The sequence below is a fragment of the Charadrius vociferus genome, unplaced genomic scaffold, assembly GCF_000708025.1.
Source record: "Charadrius vociferus isolate BGI_N301 unplaced genomic scaffold, ASM70802v2 scaffold7, whole genome shotgun sequence".
Lineage (NCBI taxonomy): Eukaryota > Metazoa > Chordata > Aves > Charadriiformes > Charadriidae > Charadrius > Charadrius vociferus.
This window is the reverse complement of record NW_009649308.1, coordinates 8,635,506-8,653,050: the sequence shown is the minus strand read 5'-3', so window position 1 is coordinate 8,653,050 and position 17,545 is coordinate 8,635,506. Positions and strand designations below refer to the sequence as shown.

General features: G+C 41.6%; 1 protein-coding gene across 1 annotated transcript in view; it reads left to right on the top strand.

The window, feature by feature from the left end:
* Positions 1-17,115, top strand: part of DCX (doublecortin) — a 76,769-nt gene extending 59,654 nt beyond the window's left edge. The window contains exons 4-7 of the mRNA XM_009889303.1: positions 304-406; positions 4,278-4,415; positions 14,362-14,456; positions 17,059-17,115. Of these exons, the coding sequence (XP_009887605.1) occupies positions 304-406; positions 4,278-4,415; positions 14,362-14,456; positions 17,059-17,115 (393 nt within the window). The remainder of the gene's footprint in view (positions 1-303; positions 407-4,277; positions 4,416-14,361; positions 14,457-17,058) is intronic.
* Positions 17,116-17,545: the final 430 nt, after the last annotated feature.

The window sequence follows — 17,545 nt, the reverse complement described above, 5'->3', positions numbered from 1 at the left end:
GAATGCCTGTGTCATTAGGGGGACTAACGTATTCTGTCAGCTCCTGAAATGGATTGGAAATGCCATACCTCATAGAATTTGCAAGGTAGTTGGGATTTTTTTCCCTCCTTTTTAATTACGTTTTTATGCTTGACTTGCCCAGAGAAGCTGTGTGTTGTGCACAAGGCTTAGGGGAAGTAGGACTGAATAACGTGGGACAGGGGGAAGAGCAGAGAGGCAGCTCCCTCCTGCTTAAATTAAAACTAAGCCACATCAGAATGTTGCCAATTAAAAATAAAATGAATGACTTTGCTCTCTCTGTAGGTGACCTGTCTCCACGATTTCTTTGGGGATGATGATGTGTTTATCGCCTGTGGTCCAGAAAAATTCCGCTATGCACAGGATGACTTTTCTCTGGATGAAAGCGGTAACACCAAACACACACTGCTCTCCAGTCTGTGTTTTTATTTGATTTCCATTCAGTTGCTTGTATCAGATAATAATGCTGCATGCTTTTTTTTCTGTTTTTCAAGACCTAGTACATGGAATTTAATATCCTTTTGTGATACTTGCACAGTCAGTGGATATTATAATCAGGCAAATACTGACTGAGGTAGCCCAAGTCAGAATAGATGGACTGCTACACCATTTGTCATTTTCTGCAAAATCTGGTAGTGTATATTCTTTCAATTTCATCCAGTTGCAGTCAGATAAATACATTTTTCTTGAGAACTAAACAGTAGATGTGAATATTAAAAAATGGGAACAAGCACAGTTAAAAGAAAAATCACTCCCTCCACTGCTTTCTTCTGCTGATTCAAAAAGCAGGGCAATAATTCCCTTTTTAGGGAGGGGACTGGGACAGCAGCATTATTTGTCCCTGTTCCAACTGCAAGCTCAGATCTGTAATAATGGGAGTCTCTATGATCAATTAAGCCATGAAATTTTTGATTTCACAGAATATCCAGAGCTTTCTTGTAGGATTTACCACCTACCCCACCCGGCAACTGTACACACCAACAGTGCAGGCTTTCTGCTGGTGCCAGTGAGTGCAGCAGGAGTAGATTAATGGAACTGACCATTTTAACTAGAAGAAAACATGGTCTCCAAACATTCCGGCTCATTTCCCAAAGCTCTAGGTATCCTGTATAAGTAATGGGAGCCCCATGCTGTCTTATATGCTACAAACTGGCTTGGCATTGAAGACCAAAGAGGACTTCTGCTGTATACCAGGAAGTCAAGCAGCCTCTAATCTTCAAACACTGTATTTTTATGACTCCTTTGCAAGCCTGATTTTATTTGATGCTGGTACTTCTGACCTGTGTACTCCAGATGAACCCATTTGATAGTCTTTGGTAATTCAAAGAAAGTTTCTGAGGTTCAGCTGAAACTTTGCAGGCAGAGAATAAAGCCTGTGTGAGGCTGGGGAAGTGATCTGTAACCTGAGCTTCGTATTTTTCTTAACACTCGGCAGTTGAGTCAGCTCCGTGGGGAGTTCCACACTGTAAAACAGTTTGGATGCAATCCTAGCCTACACTCCTGCTTACTACTGATTTTTCCAGCTCGGATTTCTTTAACAAAAATAAGACCAGTCTGCTGTTGGGAAGGCACCAAGTAACTGCAGCTCATGGTGGGACTTTCAGGGGAGTAGGTGTGCCCTGCACCTCTCAAGAAGCAGATGAGGAGCTATTAGCCAGCAGCGTTTTGCCATTATACACCCATCATCCTTCCTTGTTACAACTCAGATGCTGCAAGAAGAACTGAGTCCTGAGGTCTTGCAGATGAATGTCATTTATTAAAATCTCCTCTGTCACAAGGTACTTTTTCTTGCCTGTTTGGATGACATGCACTTGGATTTCTGGTTATTATGTTAACTCTGGCAGGACATCAGGAAACAAAATGAGAAATAGCGTAAGAGAGGATTATGTCATCTTTTTCCTTCTGAATGCCTACCACAGCTTCCGCCCTGTAATCCCTGTTACTGAGCACCTTCCAGATGACATTGCTGTCTCATTCGTACCCACTGGTTTCAGCATCAGCCCACAGAAATGTCACACCCCCTGTGATGTTTAGAGGCCTGTTTACATTAACTTCAGCACAGTCAGGTTTCCACCTTGAACCTTGTTTCAAGATGTGCAAATGTTCGGTGATTGCCTTCGGTGCACTGACACTTGCCAACGGCTGAGCTGGAGGAATTCCTCAGAGTCAGCCTTTCTATGCTGGAAAATGCCAAGCTGAGTTTCTTTTTAAGGAATTACTCCCCTGGGAAGAAAATAAATTCGAAAGCTCTTGAAAAGATGCAACATAAACTTTCTTCACTTTTTAGGTTTATTTTTTTAGGGAGTAATTCAGGTGACTAAAGACAGATGTCTGACACTCTTTGGGACCCCCTTGGTTTCTGAGATATCCCTGTGATGTATGATTGACAGATATCACACAGGGGCACCAGGAGACCCGCTCTGCTCCAGGGCAGCTGTACTCTAGCATATCTCACTTAGTATTTGGTGCCTGTGGCTGGGCTAAATAAATCGTGCTCTAAGATTAAAATGTTTCACTGTTTTTGTTAAACAGCTATATGTAAGACCCTTGAAAAATATTACTTCTGCGGTGACGGAAGATGATTTTCCCCATATTTTGGCTTGGCTGGTTAACACCAGGAGCTGTTATTTGCACAATCTCCGTAGTGGGTATTTCACAGTGTCTACCTTCCACACCTCCCCCCCCAGTCATTACCACTCTTTGTGTATAGAAAATTGGGGCTATATGAGTGCTGGAGCCCTACAAGTCTTTCTGTGGCATCATTTGTGAAAAATCAAGTACCTTTGAAAAAAACCAACTTTTTCTGGCCCTGATTTACAGTTTCCAAACTTCATTAAGCAGGAGAGAAAATAAACTCATTGTAGGTTTAATTATGGCCACGCAGTATCCCTGGAGCACAGGGCATCCTCTCAGCATATTCTCGTCCTGCATGACCCAACAGCGAACTCTCTCGCAAACCATCTGGAAGAAGAAGAGACTGACTCTTGATTGTCTGAGAATGAGGAAAGCCTGGGGAAAAATTTAAGGCAATTACATTTTCATAGATATACTGATATATAAATAAATAACACATACATTTAGGTCAGACAACTTGTTTTCGGTTGACCAATTATTAATCCACTATGTGCAGCCTTAGTTGATTCCCATTAGGGAATCCAGTCAAGGGAGTCCTCAGACCAGCCCACGCATGCTGAGCTGAACTTTTCCACAAAACACTGTCTGTGGAACATCTAATTCACATCTGTAAAAAAGACTCAATTTTCACATCTTGGTGAAGACAATCTGTTGCAGGAGATGAGGTGAGACCAGTTAGCATTTGACAAAAAGGAAATCCCCTTTTTATTGCAGCCTTCTTAACTGGGCTAATAACTTCAGGGCTGGGAAGTGCTTTTTCTGTTAGCTCTCAATGTAAATAACCCCTGGTTTTGAAGATCTGGCATGTCTGAAATCCTGGGACACACAGAGGTTTGTTAGCATTTGAGTTCCCTTCTGCAGGACGCTGTAGATCATGTTTACGTTTTCTACTCTTCCTGGCCTATTTATTTTTTAAGAAAACACAGTTGGGGTTCTCATCTGCTCATGTCTTTAAGTACATAAATCTGTGAGACTTGTTTATACATACCTTTCTGAAAGGGATTAGTGGCCAGGACAGAGGACGTGTTTTGTAAAACCATTTTGTCTTCTTTGCTTTCTGCATCTGAAAAGTTGCAGCTTGTTGAAACCACAGAAGAGGTTGATTCAGGCTGGGTGAAAGCCTCCTGGGGCAGATGTCCCTTACATCATGACATGAGATGCTTGCTGGCTTTCTGCACCTGCATAAATTGCACTCATCTTTCCTACTACTAGGTCTTCATGAAAGGGTTACAGCAAATTAACTGGTTTTTTGGCCTGATTCTTCCCTCAGTCGGTGTTGACCATTGTCATTGTGCTCACTAGTTGGTGAGAACCAAGGCAAGGGGAAGGGCAGAAAATCTTTGATAGGACAGAGGAATGGAGATGGGCCCAGCCTGATCTTGACGTACATTGTCTCATCACCTCCTCTAGAGGAACAAAGTTGTTCTTCTTCTTGTCCTCCCCCTAAAAATTCTCATTTCTGCCTGGAAGAAAATGTGGAGGTATCAGCTTTTCCCTTGCTGTTGATGTTTTCTACAGCTCTTGGGAGACAAAGCAGTAAGCTGCCCTTGGGTGTTTCACACCTGGTATCCGCAGGCAGCGAGAGTAGGTAGGGACATAACCACGGTTGCTGTCTGTTTCCTTAGAGTGCCGGGTGATGAAAGGGAGTCCTGCGGCCGCCACGGGCAGTAAGTCATCTCCCACCCCTCAGAAGAGCTCAGCAAAGAGTCCAGCCCCCATGCGCCGGAGCAAGTCTCCAGCCGATTCAGGTAACCATCAAGATGGTGAGTGATTGTTTTCTGGTGTCTGAATATTAACTGTGCTTAAGAAGAATACACACACTGTGTGGTTTTGGATACACTGACCTTGGGTGTTTGCATATGAAACTTTGGCATTTTTTAAAAACAAGAACTTTGTACTACTGTACAGGGGCGCTTAATAAATATTGGAGAGGAATTCTCTGGTCGGTTAAGTGCAGTTGTGGCTTTAGGTCATACCACCCACAGTCTCACAGCCTCCTTCCCTAGCAAAATTTTAAAAGAAGTTTCCAGGAAGGAAATCAAGGCCCACAGTGCTCCCATGTGTTCCCTATAGATACAGACTGATTTAGAATAATCTCCTGCGTGATGCAAATGTTAATTATTGTACAGGTCAGAAGTGTCCCCTTCTAATCATTATTTAAAGAAGACCAGTGACTTTGCAATTGGAGAACTGGTGATGGGTTTATTGATGTGATACTGAGACATTCGTTCAGTAATAGAAGAGAAGGAAAACGGGAATCCTGATTTGCTGCAGCAGCTTGCACCACTTGAAATGCCTCCCTCCCTCTTCAGTAGCAACTGGATGGGCAGTGTAGCACGCCTGGAGAACTGCAGAGCCTGTAAGTTAAAGGCTGGGCTGAATATCACACTTCTGGTAATTGATAATTTTTAGAGTCATGATGGAGAGGGTGTATCTCTAGGTGTGTCATCTGTCTGCCTGTTTTTTTTTCCAAAAGAGAACCAGGCATGGCCTTTCACTAAAATGTCCAAATCACCAAATAAGCACTTCAGGATTCCAGGAGAGTTTCATAGCTTAAATTCAAGTGACCCACAGTATTAACAAGTGATACAAAACAGAAATTGCTTTTCACCTTCACAGTAATTCATTGGATATTGCATGCAAACGCCACACAACAGTTGAGCATCAAGAGATACTGGATTACTGGATATAAAATTCTCCTGACAGTATTCAGAAAGATTTTCCTCAGGAAGCAGTTAATTTGCTTACGGTGTCCTGATGTTCTTCAGCTACTTAAAGAGACAATGTGAAATTGGTTGGCACATGCCAAGACTCTGATTTTAAAGAAGTTATTTCTCTGTAAGGTGATTCTGCATTCACAGAGTTTTCCTTCAAGATTCTAGTGTTGGCTGTTCTTAAACTCAGGCTTGCTATAATCTAAAACACTTTTACAGTCCCAAATGCATGGTAAAGTTGCATAGTTACTTTGAAGGCATGATGGAAAATATGTTGTTGATTTTAAAAAAACAACCCAATAACTCCCATTCAGTGACCTGGGAGTCAGCTCATGCATGAGTTGTGAAACAGCATTTAAACGTTCTCCATAAGCATCAGGTGCTAATTACCATCAGAACTAGACTTTATTACATGAACATATAGTCTAATGGGAAATGGCAACTATTGTGTTCCTGATTTTAACTGATTGAATGACTCACAGGAACAAAATGGTGACTCATCTGATGAAGTTTAATGAACACAGTTAGTAGAGCCTTTCAGGAGGAGATTAAAATAACCAGAAGTGCTGAACAATAGCCAGCTCCTCGAGTTAAGGCCAGTAATGAAGAACAAATCAGGTTTCTTTAATCCATCTAGACAAGGGTCTTTCGTACTCTCCTGTGATTTCAATACAGAAAAAAATGGCAGCTTGTCCTGCTTAATGAGAATAAAAAATGACTGAACTCTCTCAGTGCTGGAAAGGTAATCAAAGACAGTTGTTTTCTCAGGACAGAGAGAAAAAAAAAGAATACCATCTTGTGTTCTTGTCCCTTGAATTTATAATAAAGAAAGTGGGTCAACACATTACTTAAGAGTCAATATTTACATAAACAATCAACAGGTTTACCTGGATTTTGAAGTTATCACACTAAAAAGGCAAGGAATGCTCAATGAAGCCTGATTAATAAAAGATGATCTGACTGATTTTTTTTCCCCCAGCATTCTCATCTATTTCATTTGTAAAAGGATTTTAAAGCAGTTTTATTTCAAGTATATTAAATATTTTTGCTATGTGTTTGATCTCCCACTCATTTGTACCTTCTGTCTTTGCTCTCCGTCACTTTGCTATGGTTGTCATATCAGAACTCGTAGTTTTCTTGGTTCTATGTTATTAGTTTCTGTTCTTTTCAGTTCTTTTCCATGTAAGTTTATGTATCGTTTTTTCCAGCATAGTCTCTAAGGCCATTGTGACTTATCTGGGCACTGATGTAAATGCAGATTCTGAAGTAAAACTCCATGCTGCTTGAGTGAAAGAAGCCTGAAACCTCCTCATTATAAGCACAGCACAGTTACAGAGAAGGATGTTTTGTTTTGTTTTTTATTTATTTATTTCTCATCCTAATTATTCCATTTCCCTGTTAAAGCATATGGGGAAATGGTACATTATTTATCAGCAGCAAAAATGAGAATGCAGTAAATTTACATGTGGATAGTGGTCCTCATGCATTGCCCACAAAGCAGATGGTGCATGCACAACTGTTCCTCACTCCTTGGAAGAGGTTCGATGCTGCCAGCAGATAGTGGACAAAAGTAATGCCACTGTTATAGCACAGAGAGAACCAAAAAACCTGCTTCAGCAGAGCTTGCTAGTGCTAATTCTGAGGATGTGATGTTGACAGCACGCAAACACTGCATCCGCTTTCTCTACCATTCACTGTAGGAACGCTTCTGATCTTACTGGGTCAATATAAATAAAACACTTCTCATTCAAAGCTGTGGAAATGCTTTGTGCCCAAGCAGCAGCTATCCTCCACACAGGCTGGGGTATTCGGGGACTTCTGGTTTATTCCAGTCTCCTCCACTTACTCACTGTGGCTTTCAGTGCATCACTTAAGCTGTTCATGCCTTCTTTCCCAATGGATCGTCCAATAACCAATCTGTATACAGAGCTCTGTAATCTACCCATGGAATCATGCACAGGAAAGAGCTTTGAGGCTCTTTATTTGGGGCTTTTTGTGTATTCTGAAAGCATTTGGAGAACAATATTGCTAAAACCAAAGCCATTATCTCACAGATTGCCAGAGACAAAAGACATCTCCAGCAGCATGCTGTGTGGCTGCAGCATATGCTCCAGACCTTCCAACAGAGGCAAGCCACGCTCTAGCGAGGCCACTATCTACAGTCCAGTGGATCAGAGACTGCTCCAGCAACCTGCACGCTCTCTAACGCATTCAATCCTGCTGTAGTAAACCGTCAGGTTATGCAAGTGAATGAATACAACTGTGTGGCCCGATGCTGTGTCACCCATTGTCACAGACTGTAGATCCCTGTCGAAGCTGATTTGTCAGCCTGGAAGCTTTCTGCGTAGGGATATGGCTTCTGTGCCAGGTGATCTCCATTCATCTTTGATATCCTTTGCTCCTTCTGGTTTTGGCTATGGATTTAGTGATCTACTTCTCAATGAGAAACATAAATCCAGGTATAACTAGCTTTCTGGGAGAGCCATAGAGACAGCATACTGCTGGCTGGAGTCCAGTTTCCCCCGTGGTCGCTGGGGCCACCTCCGAGTCAGAACAACAGCAGAATACAGAAGGAAATAAATGTAGAAAGTCCATAAATCCAGCACTGAACTGGAAGCAGCTTCTATGCTATTGCAGCTTCTAAGCTCCTATCACCAGCTAGATATGAACTGTAATGTATTCCTTGCCTGTCTTGTTACAGCAGTGCTGGTAGTGAGGCACCTAAGTAAGTGGTCAGCTCTCATTCCAAAATAACAAGGATTAACATGGAGCAACAAAGAACACATAACCAAAATATTCCGTTAAAAAACGTCAGGACAAAAGGCCGTGCACAGAAGTGCAACTGCACAGAGAGTGCCAGCTCCCAGCTGCAGTGATTCGAGTTCACTGGTTGAATTGCTACCTTCTGCCGGAGGTAATTTGCCTCCTGCCTAGATGTGTCATGGCCTCACTGTGAAAAGCTCAATTCCCTCTAGGCAGCCAGAGCCCTTCAGCGCCAAGGATATTTAAAAAATGAGGTAGCTAATCCACAGAAACATGTGAAACACTGTTTTCTTGCCACGGTACTTTTATCTCTTTATTTACCATACAGTCATTTCAATGAGTGAATGAATGAAAATTCAATGAATGAATGAATGAATGAAAATTAAATGAATGAACGAAGAAGTGTCTTGCTATAAGCAGCTGGTAACAGACTACTGTCCTTATATTCCCAAGGGGAATCCTTTCTTCCTTCTCTCATTAATCCCCAACCCATATATATACACCTTCCCAGCAATGCCAGAGTATTTTTGGTTTAATCCAGCTATTCCTCCAGACGCTGTGCTGATCATTCCATCGTGGGGCTGTTTTCACCTCTTGGTTCAGTTTGACTGGAAGGCCCTGACTGCTTTGCCAGCAGTTCCCACTGGGCTTCCAATATATCTTTTAGTTTCCCATCTCTTTTGTGCTGGAGCTGTGATGCAGTCTTTCATCTATATCCTCCACCTAACTCCCCGAAAATGTTGCTTCCAGCAAGGTAGAGTTAGAAAAATACAGCAGAATTTTATTTCTCCCTCTACAAGAATGTATCCAAGTGCCTTGCTCTTCTCTGTCTCCCAAATGTTAGCTCGTAGAGCTGAACTAGTTTCTCATATATCAGGTGTGAATTGAGACTGGAGGGTATTGGTGTCTTTATCTGGACTTAGTTGAGCTTGGGTTGTGTTTTAGTATGGACTGAACATGCTAAGAAAGATATAAGCAAGCTACAGAAAATCCAGAAGAAATTTCCTCGGGTTCAGAGAGGTTGAAGGAAATGGACTGATTGAGCTTAGAAAAAGGGAAGATTGAAAAGGGACAATTTAACACTCTTCAAATGCCTATAAAGTATTAAAAAGAGGATAAGGATCAATTTTCCTGTGTGTTTATCAGGGTTAAAACAGGATATTACTTTAATCTTTAATAAAGGATACACAGATCACATACTAGGAACACTTCAGTTATAAGCATCTTAATCACTGAAGCAGGTGTCCTAGGGAGCCTGTGAGTCCCTGTCAAACTTGGTGCTTTTAAAAAATAAGATCTCTGTTGGGGATGACCCCAATATATCTGATCCCAATTTAGAGCACAGAATTGGAGTTACAAAGCTTCTATGGTTATTTCTAGCCTCTATTTTTCTTTCTATGAAGTCAGCTTTGCTAAATAACATAGCTTAGAGCAATAAAATCTAGACTAAACTACACCCACAGTATACCATCCAATTCCTTCTTGCAACATGACAGAGGAAAACTGGGCGTAAGGAGATAAGTCTCTGTGCCGCTGCAATGGTCCATGAGGCTTAAATGGGGTAGGGTCAGCATGAAGTTTGGCAAAATTTCTTTAACAGACTGCTCCAATGAGAAGTCAAACCAAACAAAAGACAGAGCTAAATCTCAGGGGAGAAAATAATGATGTCATTTGCCATTACTTCTTTGTTACAAAAATATGAATTTATCCTACAGTAACTCACATAACAAACAAGGGTTCAGTTGTATAAATACATGTGCTGTGATAGGAGAGTTTATGATTTTTAAAACCAGCATGATCTTAGTCCTTTGCAGTACAGAGCCACAGGTGCCCGAACTGAAATTTGAAAATGTCTTTCCCCAGGTTTGCCTTGATTTGGCTGAGGGAGTCTATGAGCAGGGCTCTGAGGCACTGCTGCAGGACTTCAGTTTCTCGGTCCTCTAATGGAAGGGTTTGGATAGAGGGACAAAAGCGTATTCACAAGGCAGCAGCAATTAGCAAAACAGATACAGAACGTCAGTCTGTCCTGACTGCAGATCTGGCTCCCCAGGGTCATTATATATGAATGTGTTAAAAAGGCAGCAGATGTCTTTTGGATTGCACACAAGATAGAGCAGCTTGTTATCCCACTTGCGCTTACTTACGTTCTGCTAGCTGACAATCCACAGTACGCATCCAGCAGAGAGATCACCCTCACAAAACATGATGAGAACAGGGTGCCAACACCGCAGAGCTGAGTGCTTGGAAGTTAGGAGGTCCCTGAGCGAAGGATGCCTGTGCAATCTGAATTCTTCCACTCATGAATAAACACTACAATGGAGTCTTTCTTTTTGCCACAGGCTCCTCTGTCCCAGAGGGCAGGATGGCTTCTGCTCTCTCAATGAGCCGCTATTTCTATATTTGCTTTATGCTCTTTTTGTTCTGGTTGTTGCCTCTTTTTATTTTCTCGGTGACACTTCAAACCCTGACCTGGAGACAACTATCCATGTATTTCACGGTTCTATCTCTCACTCTTGTGATGTATGAGCATGTGCTCCTCAAACTATGAACTCATCTGCAGAACCCTGGGAACCCCAGTGGAGCGAAGAGTATTAACCTTATTTTTCAAATTGACAGAAAAAGAGATATATCTGCACATTCTGAGCACTCACTGTGATCCTTGGGCCCTGCTTTTTCCAGTTCTGTTCATTGATAGAAATGTGAGTTCAAAGGATGGACCTCACGAACCTCATTTACAGGTCTCGGTCCTTATCATTGCTCTAAATTCAGATCCAGAGTCCCCGTCACCCAAGCAAACCGGAGCAACACTCAAGGAACAATTACATGAGAGGTTTGGCCAAAATATCTGTGGGAGAAGCCGGCAGAGAATTCAGTTTACCTGGATCTCTCATAGCCATCTCAAACAAAACATGATGCCATATTCTCCATCCTCCCCCTCATTGGCTGGACGAGCCTGATTTATCTCCTGAGTACAAATTGCCTTGTGCACTGAAGGAGGTAGGGATCCTATGAAACAAGGCGGTGCACGTGTTCATGCAATTAAAGGATGTGTCATCTGCACAAAGGGGCTTTAAAGTAAATTGAGGTTGCAAAGCGAATGGAATGATGTAAATAAGACATAATACACAAACAATAACATGGTGGAAAAAACCCCAAATGAGTTCAAATGAAATCTGGTTATAAAGAATGGTTTCCAATATCCGAGCTTATGTGAGATCCTTAGCTACCATAAGTCATCGGCAGATTTTAGTGGAGCAGCAGCGTTACACACCACCTGGGATCTGCTCTTTGCCTCTTGTTATTTTCTTGCATTTGAGTTCAAAAGAAATGCATGCAAGTTTGATTATGAACACTATTCTTCATTAGCAGACATAGAGAAAATTAAACTGGGCTTCTTAATTGTTGCTCCTGCTGCAAAATTCGTGGTGAGTATTTGTAATGATATACATCCATCTCATTGGATTTCTGATTTGGATGTCACATCTGTTTTTTCGTCGGTGCTCATAAAATATTAACATCCCTGCTGTAGCACTTAAAAGTCTCATTGTATTAGGGAATTTCTGTCCTTCCCTGCGGCAATTACATCTATTTGCTGTACACCGACTGTTAGCCATTCTTCCAGTTTTCTTGTTTGTTGAAGGGAAATTTGGGTTCTTTGTAGAGTTGTTAAGTGGCATTCTTCATCTTAGGAAGGATCACTTCCTGCCTCAGGATCAGCGACAATTGGAAATAAAGAAAGAAAGAGGCGTTTTAGAAATTAGAGATGGATTCTAGCTGATAGAGATTATATTAGTACTATTGCACCCCACATTTTCTTTAATAGAAAACTCAAAGTCACTTGGTAAAAAAAAAAACAAACATAAAAGAGATCCAAGTTCTTTTTTTCTGAATTGCCTTCATTATATGGCATATAGTTAGTGAACTCTACTTTTTTTCCCACCAACCTCGAGGGCAGCTCACTTTGTAGAACTGGAGCAAAGTGAAGAGTGGCATGTCGCAGTGCAGGGACCGGTGTGTAACAGTTTCTGGGTTTCCATAAATAGTTTTTTCCCCCCACCAGTAAAGAATGGTCTGAGTGGAATGGGGAGGTGAAGGGTCACTCTGTTCCCCAATTATCTATAAATCATTATTTCTACCACCTTTTAAGAAATACCTATTTCCTCAGTGAGGTGCATTTGTAATGGGAAAAAAGCTTCCTGTGATGAATAGCCTCCTCTTCCCAATAGTGCCTTCTGCACAAAAATGATGGAGATGAAGAGAGAGGGCCCACATCACCATGAATCTGAGTCTGAGCTGCTTTAACATGCTGGCAGCTCTTCCTTTGTCCTGTGCCTCAGAGCACATGTTTCTTTACGCTTACTTGAATTCACGTGTATGACTTCTGCATTTGGGCCAGTGATACCACAAACCTGAACTGCCCCCCTCTTTTCGCGAGAAGGTAACAGGGAAGAGGAATGAGGCCGTCTTAGGCATTAAAGCAAGCGTTATGCTGGTTTTTCTCTTAAAAATACGGCACACCTTCTCCTTGCTGTATGGTACTTTATACTTCTTAGGGCTCCTCCAGACACTCAACTTCTTGCTTAATTTTAAGTAACTGATTTGCATATTCAGCTATTACAATTGAAAGCATACGTCCCATATGCCGAAATCATCCATCCTCCTGTGCACATGCTTTTACAGTTAGAGTAACGGTATACAGGGATATTGGGCACTTAGAGAGCAGGACAACAAGCCCAGATCATTATACGCTTGTCTTTTTCTCTCTGTGAGAAACATCAACACGATTAAAAATGTTTTCTTTAAAAGGGGTAGGGATTTGTGGAGTTATCTGGAGGGCTGGCAACACTATCGCCGTTTAAGGAAATGACAATCAAAATATTTGGGGTTTAGTTTTGTGGCTTGTGCTGAATATGTTAACATCTGGAGTAGGTTTTGGAAGTGTCACTTTCTGTAGACTTGATTGGGATATGTAGTTTAATGCTCATAAGGCCTCCAGCTTGCTGCTGCTTGGATTGCAAAAAGAAAAGGCCAGAAAAGATAACACACTTGGGACACAGCCAGCATGAGTGTGAACTTCCTTCTCTCAAGTAATGCTTGTGCTTGTGCTCTCTGTTTACACCCCCTGGTAACAAGAGGGTCTGTATCCCTGGAGCTGATACACAACCTATGAATGACCAAGTTCTCTACACATAAGTATGTCCGTATGAAATACGTACTGTGACACCTGGCAATTGTCAAAGACATTAGCTTACTTCAGGAACATCAGTGGTAGGAAAACATTAATTTATCCTTATTCCATTTTGTTACCCTTCATTTTTTTCTGCATAATATGCTATTTACTTTGATTCCTTTCTAGTCCAATAAATGCATAATAGCTTGCCCTGACATAGCCCTGGGGGCCTTCACTTGAGCTAAAAGCCATGTCTGTGAAGGCCTCAACAAACAACCTTTCCAAAAGCTGTTTGGTTTAAATAAATCGTATTTTTTTTAATGGAGAATAACTACATTTTCTTCAAAGCAACACGAACAAACAAAGCAACCCAGAAGGCCAGGTTTTGGTCTTTGCAAGAGGATCATCGCTTGATGTGTTTCTGGTCCTCCACCTCATGGACGATGTTCGTTTCTCTGGCGCAGGCAGTGGAGGAACAGCAGAGCCAGCTCTGGCCTCGCCCCAGAGAAGTGAACAGAGACAGGTCACCCTCTGCTTACACCAGGGCTTCAGAAGGGCTCTTTTGGTCATTTAATCCCAGCCCCAGCTAACTACATCTAGGGCATTCCAGGCAGCTGTTTGTCTAATTTGTAATGTGCATATTTGACACCTAACATTTCTTGTGTAGGATCCAGGATATCTGCAGCCTCTGGTTTCCGCTCATGCTCTTAAATGCCATGTGGTTTCAATTGTGTTAAACTGTTCGAGAACATAGAAATTGTCTTTCTGTTTTTCTGGTGATGTGGATCTTGGATCAACTTGGTAAATATTTGTTCTGTAAAATATTGCTCCTTCATTATATTTTGTATTTCACTGTATTTCACAGTCTATTATCTTGAGCAGCTGAAAGCCTTAGGTTGGGTGAATAGCCACGTTGTTCGCTTGTTTTTTTTCTCCTGCCTAACATGAATAAATTATCGCATTTCTGTGTTCAATGTCTGGATACCTTCCATCTCCCCAAAGGAGAAAGAAGATCTTCCTCTTGCTTGTCTGACTGCTAGCTTCTGTCTTGTTTTCTGACAGCAAATGGGACCTCAAGCAGTCAGCTGTCTACACCCAAATCAAAGCAGTCCCCGATCTCCACGCCTACCAGCCCAGGGAGCCTCCGTAAGCACAAGGTATTACGTTTCTTATACCTTACTACATCTATTTCTTTCTTAGTCTACTCGGATTTGGATGACGTTTAAGTCACGGCCATATTCTCTGGCAGCACAACTCCTTATGTTGAAACAGTGGAGAATTTGGCCCATTACCTAAAAGGGTTGTCACTTTGGGCTCTAGCAAGATGGTGAACAACAAATCATTGGCCTGTTTCTTCCACTGGAGTTATTAATGTGTGCTGGACATCATTCCTGTGGATCAGAAGAGATAACTTAACCCTGAGCTTGTACCACTATTTGAAAAAGTTCACAAGTTATTGATGGACATGATCTTCATATAAAGTCTCCTCTCTTGAAAAGCCTTAAGCGTTGGCAAATCTGGTCCGTTAAACAGCGGCAGAAATGCAAATGTTACCGAAGCTCTAAGACATCACTTCAGTGAGGCTTCGCAAGGATTTTTGTTTTTAATTATTTAAGGCCATGCTCTGTTTTACAGAAAATAAGTGACTTTTTACAGCTGGTGTAGAAATTGTGTTCTGGTACAGTAGCTGTTTTTCCTGGTAACAAACAGGGTGTCTAAGAGGCAGCATGGCATCCTAGTAGAGATCAGTAAACCTGTGCTGGCCCATAGATAATTCATGTATTGATTTATTTAAAAAGTATAGCAGCGGTCACAGCTTTTATGTTCCTGTTATTCAGTGCCATTCTGCGCTGGGTCCAGATTGTCATTTCCATGGGCTTTCTCATTTCTGGAGTAGCCACAGTGTTGCTTCCAACAGTCTTTACTTGATACAGAAATTGGAACTTGGACATAAATGTAAATGTGAGAGGAGGTCAGTGGGATTTCTTTTTAGTAAACAGAATGTACCTCTCAGCCTGGATATGACTTTGAAAGCATTGACTTGACATTCTGGAAGAGTAATTAAAAAATTCTGATAGTGCTGATGTTTTGCAGTCAGCCAGCCACATGTAATCCAGTGTGGTCTCGATTGCATGGGTTGAACTCCTTTTGTTTGAGGATTATGTTTTTTCTCAAAGTGAAGAGCAGCAGCTGGACTACAGTAGTCATGGTGGTGGAACAAAGCACAGAGAAGTGTCAATGGGAAGAATCTCCAAAAGTCCAATGGGCTTTGGATTACTCCTCTAACATATAAGATTTTGGATCTTTGGACATGGGGTTGGATGGTACTGGGGGAGCCTGGGGTGGACTTTGGCTTCTCAAAAATCAGATCTTTGAGATATTCCCAACATATGGAGACGCTGTAGTTACTCAGCTTCATTTGACTTTCTTTAACAAAGGCATAGCTGAATCCAAATGAAATCTATGTTTTCCTCAGGACTTAACTCTCATCTCAGCTGCTGAGTCTTAAGTCTGAGGAAACGCACCAATTTTAAAACAATGGGTCCAGATTTATTATTAATTTATAATTGAGAGCAGCATCTGGCCCATAGTATGAATTCAAGAAATGGCTTGTGTGTATTTCAACAAAAGTAATGCTGTAAACTGCATTCTTTGCTTCGGCCATCAAGGACCTAAATTACTTCACACACACTACCTCATTTTGGACTTTGGAGATGAGTATTTGCTTCCTGGTAAAGACAAGTAAAACTCACCTTCTTTAATGTTTTATGTACGTTTTCAGCTGACTGATTTGTGACCTTGCCAGTGAAGCCCTGAGAACCTTTGTAATAGATGGTGACTGCTGAGGGCAAAGCTTGTCCACTAACTTAAGCCAATCAGCAAACATGAATGTAGCATTTTAGGTTACCAGAATATTCATGCATCATTGTCTTCCTCTCAGGAGCAATTTCCTGCTTATGATGAAATCATTTTTTTTTTCCCTAAAGCTCAAATGATAAATGCTTAGGTTGAGTTCACCACAATGTCATAGTTCACCTCTTCTTATATCAAGATTGTTGTGAATTTCCTTTCTGCGTATTTGGGCTTTTCTTCATTTTGCTCACAGTTATTACCTCTGTGTGGGTCAGAGTTCAAAAAGGTCTAAGGAGAGCTTTAGCCCTTGAGCAGGTTTGTGTACCCAGTTCCATGCAGAACTTTAAGGAAGTGGAATAAGATGGTTACCCCGGAAAGGGACCCTGGAAAAGCTTTACATTCAGCATTTGATCCAAAATAGTAAACTTGGGATTATTTTCTTAACCCTTCTAATAGATCAAAAATGACTTAAAGAATAACTCATGGAACATGTGATTTTCCTAGAGATTTGTCCTAAGGGTAGCTGTCACATCAAGGTAAGACTCTTTATTGTGGACTGGGGTTCAAAGAGACCTATTTAAGGAAAGGTCCTGCTCTTTCATGCATGTGCTATAATTGATCCACACATTGATCCAGAAGCAATAAAAAATACTTCTCAAACTTATCACTGAACAGTCATCTTTCTTCTGGTACCAAGATTGTCTTGCTCCACTGTGCAAGTACCCTGCCTTGATTTTAGCCTTGAACTACCTGGACGACTGGTCAGCCTGTCCAGTAACCAGTGCACGAGTCTTCCACCCTGTCCCTACGAACTGCACAGAACGGGACCATTTGACTGCTTCTTTATGCATGGCCACAGGTGGAAACTGATTACGTGAGTTAACATTTTCTTCTTTCTTCCTACAGGACTTGTATCTGCCTCTGTCTTTGGATGACTCTGATTCCCTTGGAGATTCCATGTAAAGCGACACGAAGCTAAATGTCCATACTACAAGCTATGTTTAAGATACAGTAGAGTACTTCTGCCAAAATAAGCAGATAGGTGACTGGTGCTTTCAAATCAGACAATGGACACACAGTTATATGTCATTTTTTTTCTGTGATTTATCCTCTGTGCCACAAATCACCACCTACCAGTCTATAGAGATAGAGGGATACCATTCTTCTAAGTTACAGGGATGCAAAATGGACATTGCGAGCAATTTGGGGCCAACATGCCAATGATCCTGTGCATTTCCCATTTTCTTCTATTATTTCTTCCTCTGCTGCAACTATGTAATTTTCCTAGTAAAGTAGCTCCCCCAAAAGTGTGCAAATGGATCGCTTGCTGACCGATTTGCCAGCTCAAGTAGAGCAAATGATATTCTCCACCTGTCCAAACTGCCAACGTTTG